The 24,709-nt window shown below is 43.1% G+C and overlaps 3 protein-coding genes across 3 annotated transcripts; 1 reads left to right on the top strand and 2 right to left on the bottom strand.

The window, feature by feature from the left end:
• Positions 1–17: 17 nt before the first annotated feature.
• On the bottom strand, positions 18–18,750 carry MLH3 (mutL homolog 3). Its single transcript, XM_080345431.1, has 12 exons — positions 15,229–18,750; positions 11,574–11,672; positions 10,856–10,926; positions 9,778–9,882; positions 9,011–9,083; positions 8,287–8,358; positions 7,191–7,299; positions 3,706–3,865; positions 2,501–2,524; positions 2,215–2,296; positions 788–939; positions 18–153 (listed from the first exon to the last, which is right to left on the bottom strand). Exons 1-12 carry the CDS (start codon positions 18,509–18,511, stop codon positions 82–84), a joined length of 4,302 nt encoding a protein of 1,433 aa, XP_080201557.1. The 5' UTR covers positions 18,512–18,750; the 3' UTR covers positions 18–81.
• Positions 18,751–19,902: 1,152 nt separating this feature from the next.
• Positions 19,903–21,050, bottom strand: ACYP1 (acylphosphatase 1). The gene is made up of 2 exons (XM_080345093.1): positions 20,905–21,050; positions 19,903–20,506 (listed from the first exon to the last, which is right to left on the bottom strand). Exons 1-2 carry the CDS (start codon positions 20,986–20,988, stop codon positions 20,291–20,293), a joined length of 300 nt encoding a protein of 99 aa, XP_080201219.1. The 5' UTR covers positions 20,989–21,050; the 3' UTR covers positions 19,903–20,290.
• A 908-nt stretch (positions 21,051–21,958) lies between these two features.
• ZC2HC1C (zinc finger C2HC-type containing 1C) lies at positions 21,959–24,126 on the top strand (the record flags this gene model as incomplete). Its single annotated transcript, XM_080344911.1, has 2 exons — positions 21,959–23,191; positions 23,860–24,126. The coding sequence occupies 2 exons, from the start codon at positions 21,959–21,961 to the stop codon at positions 24,124–24,126; spliced, it is 1,500 nt and encodes a 499-aa protein (XP_080201037.1).
• Positions 24,127–24,709: the final 583 nt, after the last annotated feature.

Genomic DNA, 24,709 nt, shown 5'->3' with positions numbered 1-24,709 from the left:
TGTTGTTGTCTAACAACAGGGGGACTTGCATTGTACCAACGCATCTAGTGGTTGCAGCTTCCAATCTTAACTTGTTTTTTATTAGGGTCTTTTTTTTCCAAATAGGTGCCACGCTCGTGCCATCTTCCGCAGTCTAGCCAAATTAGGTTTAGGCTGGAGGGAGAAAAATTAAGAAGCACTAAATGATAAAGTAAATGAACTTCAATGCCTCCATACTATTTGCCCTAATAGAGTCATTCCCAAGTTTTTTTTAATATCTGATTCCAAGTCCTGCCTGACTTTCAACAGAATCCAACTTCATAATTCAATATAGTAATAGCAAAAAGGAAGGAGTAATGATTTTTTTAAAAAATTTAAATCTTGCTATTTCTTTGCCTTTTTTTCCCCATTTTAAAGCATCTTAAACTTTGGGGAAGAACACATTTTTTTAATTAGCTTATTTGCCACTAGTAGAATATCAGAATTTACATGTTTTCCAAGTTTTACACTTAAAACCTGCTAACAATTTAAATATATGCTTAACTTTAAGGACTAGTGGACCCCATCCAAGTCAATGTGACCATTCAAATGAAATATGCTAAGACCCTTGCTAAATTGTTTGCAGGATAGATGTTTAGTGTTCTAAAGTTTTATTTTATTGGTAACAACAGCTATGCAAAAATTCAAGTAAGATAAGTAGTGATGGTTTCAATCAGGTCAATTCCAGTTCTAGCACACACGTACGTGACATGCCTCTGATAATCCAGAGTGTTGATTATCCAAGGTATATCTGTGTCCCACATAGTACCTGCTTTTCCTGCTGTAGATGGTCTATGTCTGCAAGAGGCATCATGGAAGGTCTTCCATGAGCACACTGGAAGGGCAGCTGGCAAGATGACAAAGCTTTTATAAGTCTGCAGCTCTCCTCCAAAGTCAAGTGTTCATTAAACTTAATAGCTCCTGAAAGAAAGATACAAATTCTTGCATATGGTGCCAAAGCAATTCAAACCACCCGGCAGACTTCCCTGCACAGCTGTGGTTTTCACAGAAAATAGGGCAGCTCCTCAAGACTAGCTGGGAGGCTAGTCCCAAAGGCTGCAGGATGGCAGACTTAGGGCTTGGCTCAATTAACCAGCCTGCTGCATAATGATCAGCTTTCCATGGCCTAAGCTTTCACCTAACCCAAGTCTGATGGATGGTAAGATAATAGGGTTTTGGCCTTTCCCATGATGTTGCAAGAGGCAAACGGGCTGCCTTTTTTTTTTAGAGTGTGTGTGTGTGTGATGGCTGAAGACACAACTAGCTTACAAATCAAAAAGTATTAAACCAAGGTGATAGCTAGTATCAGTTCCATAGACTTTATCAGTTCTGTGTGCCTGCCACTGACAGACATCAGTCCCAAGACCAAATGCCAGCTCTGCCACTAAGTCCTTTCTCACAAGTGAGCGCTTAATGGCATCCAGAGGAAACTCAAGCAGAACATTAAGGAGTAATTTCAAAGGTGTTTGCAATCTTTAGCCTTCACAGATGCACAAGACCATCTGCAATCTGTCTTTCAGCCATGGGACTTTTATAGGTCTAAAAAAAATTATATATTGCCTGGTGTTTGTAGAGTACAGTGAAACTCTGTGACAATAGATGCTTTTGGTTCATGTTTACCCTTTCAGCATGATCTTGTTAATATTGTATATGGCACAGGAACTGCCACAATAGGCTAGAGCTGCCTATTCACCTGTAAGGTCTGCTCATTTCCAGGTGCTGGAAAGCCATAGTCCCTTGGAAGATGTAAATTCCTACTGCACTCCTTCCAAAAATACTTAAAAGGTCACAGGGACACTTAAACTAGCACTTTTGATACTTACATGAAGACTAGGTCTTTTCTGCTTGCTTTCAAGCAGATTCCAGCACCTCCCCCACCCCTTCACAGAAGCTGTTATTTAAACAGTTTAGATCTCACACAGGTGAATGCATCTCAGAACTGCGTTCTGTCATTCATGTGAGGGTTGGACAGTACATTAGACCCAAACATGAATAAATAAGTGCAGTGTTGCATATCCCTCACAGTGCTGCCTGTGAAAAGACCATTTTCTCCTCATCCCTATGAAACACACAGTCTATAATGCTGGAATTTGAGCACATTCTGAAACCACTGCCTCAGGGAGGATGTTGTGTAGAGACAGAGAGGTTTAAAAAAAAATAAAAATAAAAAATGAAAGAAAAGTGTGGTTTCCCTACCATGACAGGCCTGGGAAGCAAACATCTTCAGAAATGTCAAAGGCAGTGTCCCTCGTGCTCCTGCTCCTGTGGTCTGCACTAGCTAAAAGCAGTAAGGAAACACCATCTTACTTTCCATTTAGTATGAGAAACAGGAAGAACCGTAACACAAAGGAAACTAAAAATAAGGAAAAGCTAGCGGACTATCTAGTCCACCTCTCTCTTTTGAGGCTTAACACACTGCCTTTGGTTCATGCAATAAGCTTTGCATTATTATAATCAACTTTAGAAGCAGAGAGCGACTCACCTCAACTTGTTCTTGAATAAGCTCCTGCAAAGAAAAAAGTAATACCATCAGTTGCCGTTTCTCCATTTCAGCCCATACCCTGCTCCACATCTGTGTATAATTTATTGTATAACTGCTGGAACCATGAAAAATGATGCTGTTGCAAGTACACGGACTACAGTGTAAAAGATCTAGATGCAGGTCCTGGCTTCTCAGAAGTATCTTATCAGACTTTACATTAATCATGTGGTTCCTCTCTGCATTAGTTTCCTATCTGTAGAATGGGTATAATGGAACTCTTATGCCTCAGAGTGCAATGCCTGCACGTTATCTTTGAATAGCTAACTTTTCTTCTTTGGATAATAGCCACGTGGGTTTCACTTCTGATGTTTAACATGCAATAAACTCATAATCAATCATGAGTAGGTGTTACCAGTCCTAATTAAAATAAAAAGGACTGCAGAACTGATCTGCCAAAACTCTCCTGAGATCTTAAGGCATCAGCTGAGAACGAGTGCTCATGAGGCACAGATCTCCACCATTTTTATTGCTCTCGGCTCCCAAAACACACCAGGACATTGTATTTTGAGTTCTTCCTGATTATAGCAAAGTTGGAAAAGAAAATTTAGTCAGATGAATCATCTCTGTTTCTCAAGATAGATGTATGTCAAGACTGGACTGATTCACAATGGCTCAGCCTAGTGGCTGGATACGGTACTCCAGCAACAATTTTTAAGTAGTCTGTAAAGCAGTTAAAATTGTGGAGAATTGTTCACAACGGAAACTGCAAGTAATCAGTTCAGCAATTTTTTCCTCAAACTACAGAACACCTGGAACAGCAGCTTTTAGAAAGCTGCACTGCCCATGTAGAGATTTAATGAAAATAACTTTATAATATTTCTGTATCAGCAATATCAATAATTTTACTGTCCATTCAAGCATTTGCTGTTCATTGAAGTACTCATAAGCAGTAAACTGTTGAAACATCTGCACTATATACCATTTTTCTTAGCTTCTCCACCAGTCCAAGTCTGAAACAGTGTCCTATCGTTTCTGTTACAGTTCAGGGATTTCAGCTGTTGGACTCTTTAGCTCCTAAAAGGGGTGGCACATTTGCCAAGGGACTTCATTGTCTCACTCATAACAGAGACACTCGTTATAATACCCTGGGCTATTAACACAGAACAATACCCAGTATCGCAATTTCACCCATATCCACAGCTGACCTCAATGACACTTTTAGTGACAGGTTGTCTTTTCCGTTGTAATTCATTGGCATCTCTTTCTGTAGAACACAGCGGCACTTTCCTCACTAGAATCAAGCTGCTGCTGGTCTCAGGAAATGACAATTCAAGACCCAAGTCCTCCAAATTTTTGTAGCAGCATCTGAGGAAAAACAAAACAAAACCAGAAATAAGACATCAAACACAGCATAAATAAATGTTTCCGTGGCCCCTAAATATGTTTCTTCCTGCAACCGTTTCCACTCTCAATATCCATGCATCACGAGACTCCAAGTAATTTTGCCATTTCAGCCTACAGTCAGCCAGTTTATTTCACTCCAATCAACTGTGCATATTGCGTGTTCCACAACCACAAGATCTAAGAGTACCTGTACTATGTACAAGCTTTATGTCTGAATTTATAGATCTATCTTTTCTGAAGATGCACAAGGTGTCTGGTTCAACACACAAACACTTCAAATATTGAAATTACACAGCACAAAGGCTCCTTTAAGTCTCACCTAAAGAATTTTTATTTCAGTTGACACATAATAGCAAATACCTAGAAGGGAAAACATTATTTTAAGAAATTTATGCTGGTTTAATGAACTTTCTATCCTGTTAAGCAAAGATAACCCAGGAAAGAACAACCGCTAGTTTATCTGACACAACACCCTGTGGATGGAAAAATACATACAAAAATGGGACTTCACAGTCAGATGAGAACTTCTCTTCAAAATGAAAATAAATGTAACAATATATAGTTTATTTTACTAACTCAGGGAATATTAACCGAAAACAAAGGTGGTGAAGGTCAATTTTAGAAGAGATTCTTTGAACAAAAAATAAGCTAATCTAAACTTACTAAAATCAGTCACAAGTATAATGCAATTATTAGCCTCCATATGGACAAAACTTGCGTAATTCTGTGCCACAAAAGACAACACGTATGGCCTTCAGCAAGAGCAGAGAAAGAAAGAAAAAGCCCATTGTGGTGAAATGACAAAATCCAAGCAGCTATTGAAGCCAATCAGGCCTTTTTTTTAAAAAAAAAAAAAGGGAAAAAAAGGAAGTTCAAGAGTGTCAACAGAACAATGCATTACTACAATCCTTAGCAGACAAATAACAGAATAGAAGCTGCAGGTGAACCAGAGGTCCAGCTGAACTATTAAACAGTAAGCATAGCTGAAGAGAAAGGTCTTTTAAGGAAGTTAATTTATTTCATTACATCAAACTTTACCAAAGAATACAGTCGTACTCTGCCAGCAACAATAACAATAGAATTTAGATTTGTACACAGTACTTTTGATTTGTAACTTTTTAGTATGGATAGTCTCACAGAGTGATGTAAAGAGATGAACTGCCAATAAATACTGATAAACTAAAGAGCAACACAGTCAAAGCACCAGTAAGCCAGCACCAGTAAGCTTCTTAAATCAACTAAGTGATAACTGAAAATCACAACTGGCATCCCACTGTGTGTCCTTGAAAGAAAACCATGCCTCTGTGATTTACTTTGTCCTACTGATTTTTGTAGTATGTTTGTGATATAGCTGATAAAGAAAAGTAGCTCATAGAATTTATTTGGTATTTCAAACCCTTTGATGCCATCTCTTAATAGTGCCTAGAAATGCCAATGCAAAAGGTTCTTGTGGATAGAGAAGTAACAGTTGTCATAATTTAGAAACTATGGAAAAAAGATATGTTGGCAACAGTTGGTCAGCGTTTAACATGACATGAGCCCTGTATCTTCATAATTGTTTACTAATTACGTGAAAAAGAAGGAACATGGTCAAGAAAGCAAATTTGTAGAAAACACAAATTTAGGTTAGTTGAGACAAAAGACAATGCTGAACTCAATGAGAGCTTAAAACAAGTAGAAAAATTATGAATGAAATCAGTAGGATGAATGAAAGAAGTATAATGAAAAATTGACTGAAAAACTGAACTGACAGCTCCAAAAGACAAATACATGCAAATTATCAGAAATAATTTGGTCTATTTGTACATTCTGTTGGCTTCTACATAAACAGAAAAAAAAAACCCTAAGCAAATAAGCAAAGCAATAAAAAACTAAAAAACCCCACAACTTTGTGTTTCATTGTCATCACCATTCAATAACCAAGCAGTTCATGCAAGCAGAAGTAGCCAAGAAAGCAGACAAAATATGAGGTGTGCATATAATAGACAGAAAATAGGAGCACAACTGCAAAGCTACTGTATACAAATCAATGGGATGCCATCACTTGGTATACTGTATTCAGCTTTGGCCATCCAATCTCAAAAGTAGATGTATCAGAAAATGAAGACATTCAAAGATGAGTGCAAAAATAATTCAAAGTTGAACAAGAGGCATTACAAATATTGTGATGTCAGAAAGAACATAATTAAAATGTAGGAACTACAAAGGCATCCGAATATTACTGAACTATGAACAGCAATGGTTATGTTCTCCCATTTTTCCCTAGGGCAGGCGGAACATAATAGTGCTTTACACTTTCCTTTGGAATTTCTGGTACTGGCCATTGTCACACCAGAGAGTTACCAATCAGATACAGCAGTGACACTGTTACAATTAGAACACATCCAAAAAGGCCTTTACACCAAACAGGTCTGTCCCTATAATAGGCGACGATCTTAACAAGGAGTGATTTAAAAGCTATCAAGTTTGCCACAGGCACCACAAAAAAGAGAAGTTCGAGCATAATGAGGTAGTCCTGTGAATGTTAAGACAGAACTTCACCTGAAAATGAAAACAATGCAGGGGAAAACAAACCAAACCAACCAACCAACCAAACAAAAACAACCCACAAAAACAAACAAACAAACAAAACCAACCACAAATGCATGTGGCAGGTGATAGACAGGGATTTGTGGGGAAAAATTTTGATTAGCCTCCAATAGGTCTGCAATAGTCCAACAACAAATCTGTGTCTAAACTCTCGTAGTACAAAAGATCCATACCCTAAGAGTAGCTAGGCCACCATTCTGAAACGTTTGGAAAACAGTGTTCATTAGTTGCTCTTGGCAGGTACCTCAGATTAAGGAATGCATTTTTGAAGGAGTCACAATATAAACTTTCCATACCCCATCCTGCTCTTCTCAAATGGCGCCTGTTAAATCGGTGACTAGATCAACATGATGGCACTGCACTCTAGTGCACACTCCAAGCCCTGATCCTCAGACAGGAGGATCTGTTGGAGGCTGCTTTGGTGCTCTCCTGGCCCACAGATGAAGGTTTACTTTCCCAGGGAAGCCAGAGCACATTGCAGAGGTACAGAGATGGCACACTACAGGGTTTTGCCTTGGGATGTCGTAAGGACATGCTTGAGAAGCACACCTATTTTCCTCAGCACAGATACAGCCGGTTGGTCTCGGCTCAGGAAAGAATCAGTAACGTCTTTCTTGAGCTTCATAGTAACCAAAGAATATATAGAGATCTTCCCGGTCAGCAGAGCCATCCCCAAAAGTTTAGAGCTATTACTAACCGTAGAAATCTCCTTTGTTCTTCTGTAACTTCAATCTCCAAAGGGGGGGAGACGGCAGAAGACAGTAATTTCTTCTTGCCACGTGCTGCAGCTTCCTTGTCGTAGGAATCTGTGAATGAATTGTTTAGAAGTATCCTGTCTTAGAATATTTACGCAGGCATAACCCTTAATGACCCCATGGTTTGGCATGTAATCCTCTGTTTGGATTAAAAAGTGACCACAGAATGCCTTCTCCTGAAACTTGCGGAGGACTGGGAATGTCACAAACCAGACATTTAGTCTCTGGGGAAGGGTTGGTTAATGCCACTTTGTTTTCCCACCAGTTCCAAAAAAGGGTCACTCTAAATAGCAAATAAACTACTGATATATTTAGTCCAACTCACAGAGAGAAATTTTTCCACAGAAAAGTCTGATATAAATGGCATTAAAATACTATTCATTAAGCATTTCACCTTTCAGTCTTCAACTTCTTTCAGTACCTGACCAAAAGGAGTTCCTGGAACCCTCTCTGCAGGAACTGCACAATATTTATTGATGAAAGAGAAGGTCAATGACTTTTAAGTACTTGGGGGATGGCTATTGTGCTTTTTAACATTGAAACCAATGGCTAATGGGCTTACAGAGGAGACTATTATCCCTTTGCAAACAGTTTCAGATTGTGGAAATTTTAGGCTTTAAGCGGAGTATTCTGCTGAAAAGGAACCAAATGTACTATGCTCTTTACTCTGCATCCCATGTCTTATTCTTCACAGCATAACCACATGATCTTATTGATGTTGTTCTATTTCCTCTTCATTGTTTTTCCTATCAGTCTTCCTGCTCCTTCATTATGTCAGGATTATTTTAGTTTGACAGTTCTGTGGGTAGAGAGTATATATTCTATTTTTGGAAATGCTGTAACAATTTTCAGCTGTCAGTACTTTGACTGCTACAGATACTGAACGTCTCGGTGAAGATGACAAATAAATATCATATTGGTTTCATACATTCCAGATTTATCCTTATGATAAGTTAGTTAGCAAGCTTTCCCTTTCAGACAGCTCGTTTGTACCTTTCTGTGCACTGATTATCTTCTTAAGGCCATCTGAAACCTCACCTGCAATAAGCTGCTCCAAGCGGATCCGTTCATGAGCTGCATGTTGGTCCACCAAAATCAAGAGGTTTCCATCTAAAAACGTACCACAAGAGAGAAGAAACAGGCAAATTTGTACCAGACAACTGCAAAGGTTGGGAAGAATGACCACTCCCTAGAGGCCACATTTAGAGGATAACTATCGGCCAGTTTTACAGAAATAAAGCAAGGAGGAGGCTGTGTTGGCAGAACATAAAGTCACTACAGAACAGAAATTTAGTGATCCAAATTGGCATTTAAATTAGAGTAATTAGACTGAGTCAGAAACTCTTGTCTACTGACATCTTCATCTAACTGCAGAATGAGAGCTGAGGTCACCCACAAATTGTTCTGTTTAATACAGTCTTCAAAAATGTTACAAAAACTACTGGGTTTGAATGCCTTTTTTGTACAGCTTCAGCAAGCTTCAATAATGACTATGTCCAGACACTGTGAACAGAGCCTGAAAGATGTTAGTAATTTGAGTACAATCTATTTTTATAACACTAATCAGAAGGCAGTAGGAACATTCAACAACATCCAAAATAAAGATAAAGAAGATCCAGGAAATTTCAAGTGAAGACTAACATTTTCCTCTACTCACAGTATCATTCCAAAGCAAGATGAGAATACAAACAGGACAGTGTTCCCTCTGCACTCTAACTGGACTTGACAGCCACCTCAACTTCACGTTAATAACCACTCTTACCTGTCTTTTTATCCATTTCATTCCTAGTGTTGATTAAACAAGCGATAAATTTATTGTCCACTTGCTGAAGAACCTGCAAGATACTCAGAAAAAATATTACCTGGTGGTAAAATTATTTTTTAAATGAATGTAAACCAAGAAAGATGACAATCAAAATGGATCAAGCACAACAAAGAGGTGGTAGGATAATTAGAGGAGTGGAAACCACATCTCTTCTAATCCCAAAGACTTAAAGAATTTGGCCTAGCAAAACTAATACTGAGAGGTATGTAATTATTCTTCATAAATACAGTGGGAGGCTAAATATGGAAAAGGCGGCAATTATTAAGCTAAAAGACAATACTGGCAGAAGGTCAAATGACCATACACTGGTCATGAAACAGTTTAGTCTGGAACTAAGAAAAAGTTTCAAAATATCCAAGAAAATAATTCTGTATCATGTTTTTCAAAGAAAGTCATAAGGGCAAGAGCTCTGATTGTTCTAAGGTGGAGCTGGAAATTTACAGCACAGATTAAATGCTTGGGTAGAAGCCTCCATGAGTTGGGAATTAAAGCTGTGCATAGTGACTCTGAGTACTTGATTTGCTGGTATCACCAAAAGAGAATGAAAACAAACTTTTTTAACCTGCCATGTGTTTAAGGACTTGTGCTGATCATCTACAGGATCCACTTCCCTGGATATCTTTCTCAACAGGCAGAAACATCAGCAAATCCCATGGACTCAGTGGCAATTTGAGCGTGAAAACTAGTAATAGATTATATTGTACCTGCATTGAATGAACCATGTCTTTGGTGAAACGATAAGGGTACAAGATATTGTGAATTTTCACAGCCAGATTGTCAGCCTGACTGCTGGTCACATTAACAGCAACCTGTAAAAACAGAAGTACAGATCAAGCAGGCTATAAAGGATATGGCAAAAAAAACCAAACACACAGAAACTACCCACAACAAACCAGCTTTAAGAGAAACTGGAAATAACTCTACATTTTGACAAACCAAGCTTTCTACACAAGAATAGTACTAACTAAAGATACCACCCAAAAATCCCTTTGCTTCCATCCTTACACACTTTCCCATCTGGATATTACCTGCTAACTCCAATGCATCCAGCTGATTTGAAGTACCTATCAGAAAGCCTGAAGTTAATTATCAGCCTGCATGAACTCCCAATGGATTGCATTACAGATGATGTATCGCCTTGACATGAGTCAGAGTACACAGCACAGCAACAACTGAACTGTTCAGAAACTCACCAGCAGGTGGTTTGCTACTCCCTCTCTATTGTTTGCAGGTGGAAATGTTTGCATACATATGTTTACACACACACAACATGATGATTAAAGATAATCCTACCTCATGACAACAAAGGAAGTTTTTCTAAAAGCTCCAACATTGTTTCCCTCTCACATGCTATTAATCCTGCCAGGCTACAGAAACAAGTATAGTAAAATACACTTTTAAGACCCATTGCATCTCAGAGAAGAAAGCTGGGTTATTTTCACTCTGTCCACAAAGACACAGTTAATATAATTTTGCCATCCTTTAACTTTTAAGATTGGTATCTCTGTAGAGGGAAAGACAGCTCACAACACTGTTTTGCTTTTGAAATGACATAAAGCAAAAGATTAACCTGATACCTGCTTCTCTGACTTTGAATAAATCCACAACAACCTACATATAAACAGTTTATAAAGAACACATAACTGCCAGGTCTATAGTCTAATATATCACTGAATAACTTCTATGTAAGTTACAGTATCTGAAATTTTCGTCCCCGTGTCAGAAAATAACAGAAGGCTAAACTGACTCCTATTTTAGCATGAGAAGTGAGACAGTGCTTACCTCTGGGCAAGGAACAAAAACAGGATTATCCCATTCTGAAAGCAATGACTGGAGAGACTCCCCTTCAGCATCTAGGAAAGAACACGTAGTTAGTACAGGAACTACCACCATCCATCAGCAGAAGGTGCACTGGGTACCTCTACCTCACAAAAGTAGGGGTTTTTTTGCCATGTTAAAAAGGGGAGAATGTAGAAATAAATAATGGAACACAAGACTGGGCCTCTCTATTGTCCGCTTTAACGACAAAGGACACCACGCAGCTTTCTGACTCCTAAACATGCTGCAGCACAGTTCAACAGGCCCTGGAAATGGAGCAGGTGGAGGGAAGGAAAGACCTGTTCAGCTACCCGCTCCCTCTGGACAAAGTCACATACCAAAAAGATGATTTCATCCTTTCCACCGCAAAAAAAAATGTGACGATTGAAGCTATTTTTCACATTCCAAGGTTGGAATGAGAACAAAGAAGGGAGTAGGTAATCATTCTTTAAACTACTGACATAATTCAACAAAGAACTGAGTATTTCATCCTGTAAATAAGTATCCCCTAACCTGCCTTTAACCCTAAAAGATTTTTTTTTCCAGTTCTAGATTTGAGATGACTCACATGGTCCCATTGTTAACAGACCTTGAGTAATTCTGGGTTCCTGTTGGGACATCTGGGAGAATTCTTTGATTTGTTTTTACCACAGTACACTGTGTCCTGGAAAGCTGGCCCTACCTCTCAGATCCTGGCTTGCTAGAGTCTTCTCTTTTCGAGGTCTAGGAAGGAAGGGCAGCACAATCTCGCTTCTAAAGGGATGGCACCTGAACTGAAACCCTAAACACAATATAAATTTACTGCTGCAGATTCAACAGTATGCAAAATTACAAAAAGCTATACAATTACTATATTCTCATGAGCATGTGCTTAGCCCTCTACAAATTTGTGTATCGTGAAGATTTTGCAGTCTAACACTGAGACATAACAGCATATATGTAAAAAGCTAAGAATTATCAGACACATTTACATCAGGAAATGTATTTTTAAAATATTACTGTGGCTTCTGCAGGACCGTCCTTAAAAATTGGCTGCTGCCTTGAATATGTAACAATTACTTCCAGAATTAGTACAATCAGAAGTGTTATCCCCAAAGAAAAAGAGGAGGCATATGGTGGTCTGTCAGATACCAAAACACTCTTGAATTCCTGCTACTATGGAGTGGCAAAACTGTCAGTCTATCACCACTCCTATCAATACTTAATACAGTTATCAAGAACTCGTAAAACTGAAAACTACAAGTCAGTGAGACCACATGAGATATCAAAGTTAGCCTAACAACATGTTCCTACCCACCCAGCAATGACTGAAAGATATTACAAACCTGTATTGTTATCAAGAATTTTAAGAAAAATGGCTCAGATTCCCAGCACGGTGGTAAACATTTCACCCTTCCTTTGGTACAATTCAGACTTCTATTCTTTGTGAAATAATAATGAATTAATAAAGTTCCTTTCTACTAAGAAATTAAGGGTGTGCATTCAGGAAAAGTGGCAGAGTGATAACGCCAAAGAAAACCAGCTGCATGCTGATAAGCTCAGTATGGAATGGCTCTATGAGATCCTAGGCCAGTCCTCAGGCTCCTTACTGCTGGCTCCATTCCAGTAAGGACCAATGATGGTCCTACCCTGGGGAACGAGAATCCTTTCAAGAATCCAAACTGGCAGCCTGGCACAGGAGACCAGCATCTCATTGTCACAAAATCCAGAAGAGAGGACAAGATGACCTGATGTGGTTCCTGGTAAACGGTGGTAAATAAAAAAATGCTACCTAATTCAGACTTCGACGGAACTTTTATAGTCGTTATGACTGAAAGATATTATTGCTCAAGTTCATAGCAGCATCTCTCATCTATGTGAAAAGAAGTCCAGTATTTTATACATAGAAACATAAACCAAGATTAATTTCCTTGCTCTTGCTGCAGGGAAAATCCTTGTTCAGGACATAGATTTTTCACAAAGCTAGGATTTTCTTTCCCAAAGGCCTGTGAAAATTCAGAGCTGACAGAGATATTATTAATATGACTTCTCTGTCATGTAACATTAGAAAAGGTGCTGAGGGTAATAATGTACATGCTTTATACATGCAAAGCACATACAATTACCATACTTTAGTATTCATTTTCAGTTGCCTCATTAAAATATACTGGTGTAATGACATACCAGTCAATAATGTAATAAAAGTAATAAAAAATGCAAACACAGCTAGCATAACAATGAAGACCACGTTGAACTGGGGCGTTGACCTACTACAAATGCATTGCATTAGATTATTCAAAAAGGCATCTAATAGTAAAATGAAGCTTGATAAATTTTCCTGTAGCAATCACTTTAATCAGTATAAAGATACCTGAGGCAAACCTACAAAATCTAGCATTTCTGTTGTGCACATGACATGTGACTGGAATAAACAGCAGATGGCCACTGCTCTCATGGAAAAGAGGATATGGATTATTTTTACCTCCTTCCACCTGCCACCAAGCCGTGTAATTTCCCTATGACCAAAAGAAATGCATATCCTTTGTCTGAAAAACATGTGAAATAACATGTTTGTTGAACTTGGAAAAATGTAAGATCCATAGGATCTAGCCAAACTTCACACACCTTGTAAAGGTTTGGGAGGTCTGACCTTCAACCTAAGAAAAGCAAAAAAGCTGCAGCAGACATCTCACCAAAGAATACCACCACTGACAGTTAAGAAAGAGTGGCACCGTTGACATGATGGAGAGCAACACCAATGATAAAGGTAAGAAAGAACAATGCCATTGCAGGTAAACAGGTGCAACACAATATACATCTTCAAAGACTACAGACTATATGCAGTCTGAAAACATACAGGTATGTGAGGTATCCTCTTCGTAAACATGAATGCATTATCCTAACGTTTTGGACTGAAGGTCAAGCTCTACATCTCAGTGCTTTGGCTGGCTACTAAACAGCACTGTGGGCAACCAAAATTGGTAAACCACAAAAATTAGAAGTGTTAGTCAAGGACTGTACATTTGTGCTTGCAAGTAATTTTACCTAAGGAAGCAGAGATCGTCTTCTCCTTGTAACAAATTTACTTCAGTGGAACACAACAGATATTCAGAACTACTGGCATCAATTATTATACTTAAAAGGGAATAACTTAAGAACTGAAACACCTATTCCACCAATGTTCTGTGACTGGTGATAAAAACAGAAGTAACAGACAAAAAAATCGAACAAACCAGAGGCTATCATGATTGATTAGATAAATATTTCACAGAATGGCTGGGGTTGGAAGGGACCTCTGGAGATCATCTACTCCAACCCACCTGCTAAAGCAGGTTCACCTAGAGTAGATCACACAGGAATGTGTTCAGGTGGGTCTGGAACACCTCTAGAGGATACTCCACAACCTCTCTGGGTAGCCTGTTCCAGTGCTCTGTTACCCTCAGAGTAAAGAAGTTTCTCCTCATATTCAGATGGAACCTCCTGTGCTCCAGTCAGTGCCCATTTGCCCTCATACTATCGTTCAGCTCCACTGGGAGAACTATCTAAAAGGAAGTCCAAGCTACTTTTCCCAAACAAATTATCCAGTCTACATGATGAATGACTGTATCTTCGCTCAGAAAATCTGCCTATAGACAGACTGGGGAACAACTCTGAACAGAGATTCCCATATTAATGGGAAACTTATTGAACACACTACTTTGCCGAGCCAGATCAGGAGGACACAGAAAGTCAAACCTGACAGAGAGATCAGTGAAGACTCATGAACACCACACAGCTGAAAAAATAATACAATGTAGTGTCCTATCACCCTGGAAAAGCTTCATCATCAAACCATCAGCAACACTGTACAACATCTCCTACAACACCAAGTATGAAGGAACAGCCTTCCAACATCTGCGGAAAGGAGGCTACACATTCTCAACGAAAAAGTTGGACTTTTTTTCATTTTTCAAGAGTTGTTTTGAATTTTGTATGCAGTTAGGATAAAATGTTAAAAAACACAAAAAATTTCCAGTGGGCTTACTTTATAGTGTGTCCCTCATTGTATATATGACAATTATATATAACTGTTATCACAAATTCCATGATGCGCAGGCAGTTGCCTGTTACTTGACAAGGTGTTGACATTTCTTTTTAGTGTCTTATTAAAAACTATGTTTTAATATCTTGAATGTTAATGTGTTACTGCCTCCATAGTCTCCAATGCTTTCCTGGTTTTCATATAGCTATTACGAGTAAGGCAGTGGGTATTTTAGTATAAACTGTCATGTGCTGTCAGCAAGATATTCTCTATGCACCTAGCAGGACACAAACACTTTTCCTCATTCCATGCGTACAACCACCACCACCCCCCTTACCATTCTCTGTGACAACATTCACAGCCATTGTGGTTATATCTTGAATGCAGGCAGCTTGAAATGCCTCAGTGGGAGGAGTGCTGTAGGTGCTCAGCCCAGTTGTTTTATTGATGTATATTGTCTTACCCAACGAAACATCAAAATCCTGCAGCCAGTTTGAACACCACAAATCATTCCTGGAATTGCCTGTGCTTGTGTTGTCTGCAGAGAACTCCAAGTTACTTGGGAACGTCACATGGGGAACCTCAGTATCTTTCAGATTTTGTTCTGAGGATTCACCTAATGTACTTTTCTCTTCACAGATGATGTTAGTACAATCCTCTTGAGCAGGTAAAACACCACCTGAAGAGACCGTGTACTCCCCTTCTGTGCTGCTGAGTGGTGATGGGCTGACAGTACTTTTCATGGACCCTGCTCTCGTTCCATCTGGTTGTGAGTGCACATCCTCCTTAGAAATGCTGTAATTACATTCCTTCATTTTTTCCTCTGACGATTTGTATGTTTGACAAGCATTGTACAAAAAACCGTTATTTGAAGATTCAAGATCAAAGCAGTAGTCGTCTTTTCTACTTGAGTCTGTTTGGAATTGTTCACCAAGTTGTGCTACTTCTTTGTTGTCACTTTTCAGTCTGGACAGTTTGGATGATAATGATCCTGGAGATTTTCTACATCTTATAATTTTTTTACCAACCTGAGAGTAATCAGACGATGTCAATGGACTTAGACAAAGGGCCTGTTTGTCCTGCGAAGTTTCTCCTCTGCATAATGAAGTCTCTTCCAAAGAATCAAAAACTTGGATACTATTACTAGGATCTGTATCTTCCAAAGTTGGAGTTTCAGAAGTGCTCACACTACCATGGTTGTCATTCCCATTCTTTGAAAAGCCACAATTAGCTTGTGAATTAAAAACGGGGAGACCAAATTCACTCTGCTCTGACAACGGTGTTGGTAGCACACACCTGACTCTCCCATAGTATCTCCTGAACTTTTCTAACGAACCCAGCTGTGTGCACAAGCTCAGCTTCTTAGGGGGCTGAGGTCTCGGCAGAGCTATTTGTCTTCTAGTGCTTTTTATCATTTTATTGTGAAGAATACATGAAAAAGTTGCCTCTGGCAATTCTGTAACATTCAATGTCTTATGATGTCTTTTACTGGTAGCAATAGGCATAGTTATCCCCTCACTCACCTGATTTGGAAATGTTTTGTTCTCTGACCGCTCACTACCATCAGCCATGCATGCTTCTCTGGTCAAAAGAGGTGTATATTCTTCACTTGTATTACTGGAAATATCCTTAGCATTTGAAGACTGAATTAGAAAACTCACTTTGTGGCCAAAAGTATCCTGGGTTCTGATAGGGCCAGGTCTACACTGCATGTTTAATGCAAGATTCATTTCTGTTTGTTCACATGCATGTGGGGGCTGATTTTGCATAACACATTTTATGAGGCTTGTAGAGCACAATTTTAATGGCACAGAACTAAGAGCGCCTCGTCCAGCATCATCTATTACTTCAGTAGTTTCCCTGTCTCCTGTCCTCATCAATGAACTTCCAGAGACAGTTTCAGTTCCCATTGCTGTTTCGGTAAGGTCTTCTCTCTCAGATGGTGACCGAGTAACATCATTGTTTAAGATATGGACTGTATTTCTTTTCTCCACTACTTTCCCTTGCTTGCTTCCCATATCTTTTATGTAATTCTCTGCAGAATGCTGCAGGTCACCACAACTGACTGTTTTTCTTGTTTCTGATATGGCCCCTCCACTAAAAGAGGAACAAAGATTTTCTGAAGGTTTCAGATGAGTATCAGATGCTTTTTGGGAACTGTTGGTGTCTTTTGGCTCCTGTTCTGAGATATTTGATACAATGAAATCAGAAGCTGTGTCATCCTTGCTGGGCAGTGGAATCTCCACATGGTTATTTCTACACAGATCAGATGGTTCAGCCATCTTCTGATATGGGGCCATCTCAGTTTCCTGTAGATTTTTATTTGACTCTATAAGACTCAAGGATTTTTTCCCTGACGTGGATTTCCTTTTGACATCTTTTGATTGCAAGTTGCACATTTCATAGGAATCTGCAATCTCATCACATGCTTTCTTAAAATTGTCTTGGACGCTCTTCTTGTCAGAGAGTGAGGGCTTCAAAACTGGAGCATTATGCAAACAAAAGTTATTCTCCTCATTAAATTCTCTGATGTCCTCACCACACGGTTCAACAAATAAATGTTCTCGTTTCAAAAATACTTTCACTCCTTCCTCTATGCAAGTTAGAAGAACATCCCAGTTCTGGAACTCGATTAGAGTTTTTGCAGGTTCTAGACACACATCATAGTCACTGTATGCACAAGTCACATTGAGAATAAAGATCCCATACAACTCTGGAACACAGCGATGGCGACCAGCACTTGCACCAGCCTGTCTGCTCACAGGGCCACTTTTTGCCTTGCAGCAGATGACACTTTCTTTTCTTAATAAAAAATCAATCAGTTTGTGTAGTCTTGTCTTTAAAACAAGCCTTCTATTCACATACAAGAACTGCATATTCTTATTGTAATGTCCTTCAATGCTGATATAACCACTTAGCTCAAATCCCCCAGACTTATGATTTATTTCTCGTAACTTCTGCGACCTGCCCAGTCCATAAATTTGACAAAACCGAGAATATATATCTCTTGTCTTAGGGAGCTGAAGCACCATAGAAGCAGCAGCATCGTTCCTTAAAGAAAGTGAAACAGAAGGATGCATCAGCGAAATAGCCTCTACTTTATGTCTCACTCTCTCAAGCTCCAACACAGGATCCATAGACTTTTTCCTCACTGGTAACTGATAGAACAGATTACACACTGTCACCGTAGTTCCGCCACTTGGTCTGCTCAATTCAGCTTCGCAGACTTCCAGTGCTTGCCCATTGTGAAATAGTTTCACAAATGTTTTTGCTGTCCTGCTGGTCTTAGATGAGACTTCCACTACAGTGGCCATGTTGGCTATGCTCGCCACAGCCTCCCCTCTAAAGCCGTAGAATGTCAGGTTCTCCAAGTCTCCCACTGAGCTGCACTTGCTGGTGAAGTACCGCTTTCCCATTGCATTTAAGTCCTCTCTCCCCATCCCGGAACCATTGTCCACCACCTGGATCTTAAAAGCTTCCAGATCCACTCTGATAGCAACACATGTTGCTTTGGCATCAATGCTGTTGAGGACAAGCTCCTCAACACACTGCCCCACAGAGTTGATAGTCACTCCAGAGCGCAGCCTGGCTCGCACATCTTCCACCAAACATTTGATCATGGCAAAATCCGATAAATGAGAAACTCAAGAAACTGCAGGGAGCTCACTCCTCCATGTTCCTTGAAAAAAACTCTCTGGGTGGAGAGAGAGAGAAAAAAAAAATAAAGTTAAAGGCCTGAAAAAACTTTCTTCTATTGCATTCACCCTCATAAATATACTTTTGTTAGTCTTCCTGGAATTCAGATGCTTTTTCTGTGATTACTTTCCTGCTCAGGCTTTGACTACACATCACTAGTGCTTTCAGGGTAAATGGCCAGAATCTGAGCCTATGCTCATTACTAACAACATACGTGATTCTCAAACTTAACACACCCAAACCAAACTCCAACCAGGATAACACTAAACTCAAATGACCTGCAAGAAAAAGGCTTCTGCTTCCATTTGTATCAAAGACATATAGAACATACCACCAAGAAGCAGGCACAGAGCTGCTTTCCTCTTGATTTTAGCTCGATCTCCTCACATAAATTCACAATGCCTCATGCTGGACAACGAGCATCTGCTGTAGTCCATGCAAGAAAGGAATAAAGCAAATTTGGGAATGGGACACTGGGTAAGCTGTGAAAGAGAACCCGCTATTTTCCAGTCCTGTCCTTGGTGACTACCGGTTTCTTAGGGCTACTGGAGGGGACACCCCCGCGCCACTCGCGCTAATGGCCCTCGCTGGGAACCCGGGGCCTCGCTGTGTGACAAGTACCCGGGGCTCCCCGGCCTCGGGGGCACAGTAGGGCGGCCTCGCCCCGCGCCCAGCCTCGCTGCCACTCGCCCGCCCGCCCCTCTGCCCGCCCCCGAGAGGAGCCCCGTTGCCAGGCAGGCGCCCGGCGGGACGCGGCGCTGACAGGAGCGGCGGCCCCGCTCCCCGGCCGCGCGGGGCGGCCCCTGCCCCCGCCCTCACCCCTCGGTACGCGCTGGCGCGAGGGCGGGGCGGCCCTCCAACGGCCGCGGCGCGAGACCAACCGCCCCGGGCTGCCGGGCCCGCACGCGGCTCCCGCGGGAAGCGAACGGCGAGCGGCGGGCCGGGCAGCGAGTGCACAGCGCCTGCGCAGCTGCGCGCGGGGACGCCGCAAGGGATACGGGCACTACGGGTCCCGAGGCCCGCGGGCGGTGCATGCTGGGAGATGTAGTTCCCGTCCCGGGCCGGAGGCCGCCAGAGCGGCACCGCGGCGGGGGACGGCCAAGGACGGCAGCCCTCCCCCGGGCCTTGTCCCGCCAAGCGCCACCGCGGGCTGCTCGTGACGCCACACGGCCCCGCAGGAACAGGTATCGGCAACAAGATGGTGTGCAAAGCACCCAATCCACTCAACCCCCATATAACAGCCATTCCACACAGGAAGCGCCAAGCAATTTTATTCTAATGAAAAAATAAAGTTCTGGAACAAAATAAATTGTGTCTGAGGCATTTATAGCACTTTAATGTTTTAACAATATTTACTATCGGCATCGACTCTGTGATGTCCTTCACGTGAGTGCAACACTATATAAATTACATACTTTATTCACATACAATCACTCAAAGCCCACTCTACACACATGTTCAGAAACAAAGAGGTTTTGTCTCTAAAGAACCCTTTAATAAAGAAACCACAGCACTTCCTCTGCCTGCCAAAATTTTGTGAAAGGCTGGGAGCTAGGCTAACAGTACAACAAACCAATAAATTAGAACTGTAATAAAATAAAATTCTCTAGAGCTGAATATTGGCTGACTGAACAAATGGGGAAGAGGGGAAATGTCCTGCGAGGGCAGCTCACGCTCCAGATTTTGCTTCTTCCTGGACAAAGTTATTTCAAAATCTGGAAGTCCTTGTGCTCCAGCACTGGGATCGTCTTCTCATTGCGGAACTCGGCGCGGCTGATGCGGGACTGGGGACTGCCCGTCTTGCGGAGCCACTCCTGCAGCTCCCGCACCCTGGCCGTCGGACCCTGAATCTGCCCCTGCACGGTGCCATGGCTGGTATTTTGGACCCAACCAACCAGTCCCAGTCTCTTGGCCTCCCCCTGAGAAGACAATGCAGAGCAAAATGAATGAGATTGTTCCAAACTGTAAAAGAGCTACAGAAGGATGCTGACGTACAGGAGTCAATTTTATAGGTAAAACACGGACTTTCAAAGAAGGTCCTATGGCTCAGGCTGCAGGAAAGCAGCAGAAGATTCACCCGCCTGCTCATTATGGTCCTTCACACGACAAAACTGGGGCTGAAATGCACTTTCTGGTCATGCTTACATAACGCGGCACAGGCCGCCAGCAGCGCCGGGAGACGACAGCCCCGCTCAGGAGCGTGGCCGGGATGCAGCCCGGCGGTGGCTCAGCCGCCGCAGCCCCGGCAGCGCTGGCAGAGGGCACCGCCCACCCCGGCGGGAAGGAGCGAGCCGCGGAACCCCGCCCCGCCCCTCACCTGGGTGTACTTGCGGAAGAACACGCCCTGCACCTTGCCGGACACTTCGTAGTCCACGGACACCAACCCCTCGCCCTCCGCCATGGCGCCACCAGCCGCCTCCTCCGGCCGCCGCCGCACACTCCGCTGCGCCTGCGCGGCGGGCTCGTGCCGGGGGCGTGGCCTCGCCCGCCCCTGGAGCCAATGAAGAGCCAGGGCCCTTGAGCGGCTGCGGAGGGGTTGGTCTTTCAGTAACCGCCTCATGAATAATGCACGTTAACCCGCCCTTCGGTCATCACCCCTACCTGTCCATAGAGGTGCAGTCCTCCAGAGCGCGGAGTGGAGTGTTGCGGAGGAACCATCGAGAGGCCGCTCACCGGTGAGAGCGGCGCAGGAGTCGGCGTTCGCGTGTCCGTCTCCAGGCAACAGCCGTCAACACGGCGGCGGCGGGCAGAGCTCCGCGCTGTCCCGGGCGGGCCGGCAGTCGGGACTCTCGGGCCGTGGGTGCGAAACGGGAGGCGACACGGCTTGCCGAGGGGGCCGGGCGGAGCGCCGGCCGCACCCCGCAGGTAACCCCGCTCGCCCTCGGGGCCGGCCCGCGGCCTGGGTACCTGACACACTGCGGGGAATGTGGCGGAACGAGCCACGGGAGGATGATACTGAGCTTTGCCAGACGTTTGTGTGTAGGACCTGTGTACCTCACGGGACCTACGGTGCCAAAACTGAGGGGACACATTACGGGAAACACCCTGGGAGAGTAGAACGATTTCCCTGGCAGTCCAGTGTTTTTCTGCTGCTACAACGAGACAGGGCTCAGACAGAGGGCAAAATAAAAGCAAACCTTTCTGGCTTCATAAACGATTGGGGCTGGAAGAGGCAGCATGGGACCTCCCTAGATGGAATGAATGTAAAGATTTATAGAACCCAGAAAAGTTACTAAACCTTTGCTAATATTTATGATAGAGTCTCATTGTAGCTTCCAGATGTAGACTGTTAAGAGAGAACTTGTCCAGTTTTGGATAAGGTGGCCTGTAATGACTTTGCTTCTAACCTTAGGCTCTTTCCCAGGCACTGAATGGCTTTGTTTCCACCGGTGGGTTCTGCGGAGGCAGCTACTAAGCTTGTTTCCAGTTCCCAGCTGGAACACCAGAAGAAAAACTTTCAGCATGAGCTCACACCTGACAAAGAGGAAAGTTTAAAGGATCTCTATGCCCGAAAGAGCCGAAGATATTTGTATTCTCTTTCTGCAGAAAGCAGTGAACACTGCTCCAGTCATGGAGGCTTCTGTTCAGCTGGACTGCAGAGCAAGTATCTCACCAGCCAGACCAAGACTCTGCCAGCTAAATCAGTAGCCAGACGGAGAGAAGGAGTGGACCGTGGGTATCCCCTGAAACCAATTTTTCACCACAAGGGTGTGAGTGTGCCAGTGGTCAGCATAGCTCAGCTTGGAAGTTCTCCATACATGGAGGAAGTTCCAAATAGTAGGCCTAGCTCAATGAGCAAAAGGAATCCTGCAGCAGGGAGGTCTCAGCTAGCTGCAGTGCTCTCTCCTTGGACAGCAGAGCCTAAACAGTCAGCCTCCCATCAGTACAGGAAAGAGCTGGCCTACATCCTAAAGTTGGAGGCAGATGGACAGAACCTGGAAGAGGAAATCCAAAAGAAAGAGGCCCTCCTCAAAGAGAAGCTGAGGAAAACAAAGGAGGCGCTTAGGAGGATTCAAAGAGAGAAGGAGCTTGTTGAGGCAGAGGAGAGAAGAGACAGAGAAGCAGAGAGGGCCCAGGAACAAAAAGCCACAAGGCACCTTGAAGAGAAAACTTTCAGAGGTGCCATCAGGCCAGGTGATGGTGGGGGGCCCTCCAGTGGGGCACAGTCTGCAGAGGCCACTATCCCCAAGCCTGGCACCACCCTCCACCCCCAAGAACTGTCTATGGAGAAACTCAAGAAAGAGCGGCTGGTGGCCAGCAACAGCAAAATTCGAGATGGCATGCCCATGGACCATTTAGCTCCTAGTTCAGAGCTGGACCTAAAACATAGTCCTTCTCCCTCTGCCCTCTCTGACCGAGATTCTGGTGACCACCCGTCTCCAGAAGTGCTGTACGTGCAGGCTGCCGGCGCTTTGGAGCAGGGTGGGCTTGGACAGTGCAGCTTCTGCGGACGCAAGTTTCTCTGCAGCAGACTTGAGAAACACAGGAGTATCTGCAGCAAGAGCCAAGGTTCCAAGAGGAAAGTATTTGACTCCAGCAGGGCCAGAGCTAGGGGCACAGATCTGGAACAGTATCAGCAGTGGAAGAGCTCAGAGAGGCCTCAGGTAACGTGCAGTCTCTTTGCCTCCCTCAATCCACATCTACTGCTCATGTTCCTTCCACCTTGACATCTAATTCCTACCAAGATGCAAGCACCTTCACATGTACATGGGGCCAAGGGATACAATCCAGATCTTGCCTCTGAAGGGTTATTGCCAAATGGATGAATAGATCCATTTAAAATCTAATAGATGGGGGTGGGGGTCCTGACTGACTTGTCATTGTAACGTGTCAAGGGTGTACTCCTGGAGAAAGCTCTTTGCTGTGGTCAGGATGCTCAGGATGCAGACTGGGTACTGCACTAAAGCTCTGTGACATTAGGGGCTGCTAGCAACTGGTTGAAAATCCAGGTAATACCACAGGCTATTGAAACAAAGACAGGGGAAACATGCAGCTCTGTTCCTGCAAAGCAGCTATAGCAACCTCTCCAGTTCCTTGGTCGTACTGCTTGCTTTTCTGGTTATTCTGAAGCTCTGAGTATTGATGTCTCCATTGGTGTTTCCTTCAAATCCTCCTTGGTGCTCATATTTTTGATCCCCTTTGTGGGACTCAGCTCCTCAAGGAGGGTTTCACATTAACAGAGAATGCCCAGGGACAAGTGGTCTGAGTTGAACCCTGAGCAACAGCAGCTGACAGTGGTGCCAGTTGCTCTGACTGCCTTTCCTTTTTGCAGACTAAGCCACCCAGAAGGAACAACTGGAGACAGAAGCATGAGGTTCTCATCCAGACCCTGCGCCAGGCTCGCCAGGTGCAGCAAGTCCTCTCCAAGGGAGGGAAGGTGTCTGACCTGCCCCTGTTGCCTCCCATTGAAAACCCAGACTATGTTGCCTGCCCCTACTGCAGACGCAAATTTGCTCCCCAAGCAGCTGAGAGACATATTCCCAAATGCAAAGCCATCAAGAACAGGCCCCCACCCCCACTGCAGAGGAGACGCTGCTGAGTCAGTGTCCAACTGTACCTGCTGCTGTCATTCCCCGCCTGTTTTCTGCTGGTTTCCAGCCACAGGCACTTGCATTTTCCCTACTCTCAAACTTGGCCATGAGTGTGTTGAGCTTGTATGCACATCCAGTGAGAAGCTCAGGACATATAAGCAGAATACTAGAACTTGGGTACTTTGGCCTGTGTCCTGGGTTGCCCCCATGCAGGATGCCCCTCTGGGGGCCATTTCTCCCATCCAAGGAGCTCAACATGGAGTCACAGCGTAGATGTGAGGCTGTTGCTACAGACTGACTGTTAGCAGGACAGCAGTGAGGAGCAGACCAGCTGTCAGAAAGTGGCTGTTCTTCACAATCATATTGTGCCTGTAGGTTAGAGGGGCTTGGGCTTTTTTCCTTTTTTCTTTTTTTTTAAAATTTTTCTTTAACTAGTGGTGTCTGATGTGAAGAGAGCTGTTCTCCTTTAGCTCATACATGGCTGCACACTCAGGTTTTTTTCCTTCTCCAAAGGCAGTGTAGTGCTGTTCATGGGAAGAGCTGGGCCAAACACAGCATGTGCCTTTTGTTTGTTCTACTGCTCTGTAGGTG

This window comes from Nesoenas mayeri (genome assembly GCF_963082525.1).
Source record: "Nesoenas mayeri genome assembly, chromosome: 5".
NCBI lineage: Eukaryota > Metazoa > Chordata > Aves > Columbiformes > Columbidae > Nesoenas > Nesoenas mayeri.
This window is presented reverse-complemented; position numbering and strand designations above follow the sequence as displayed.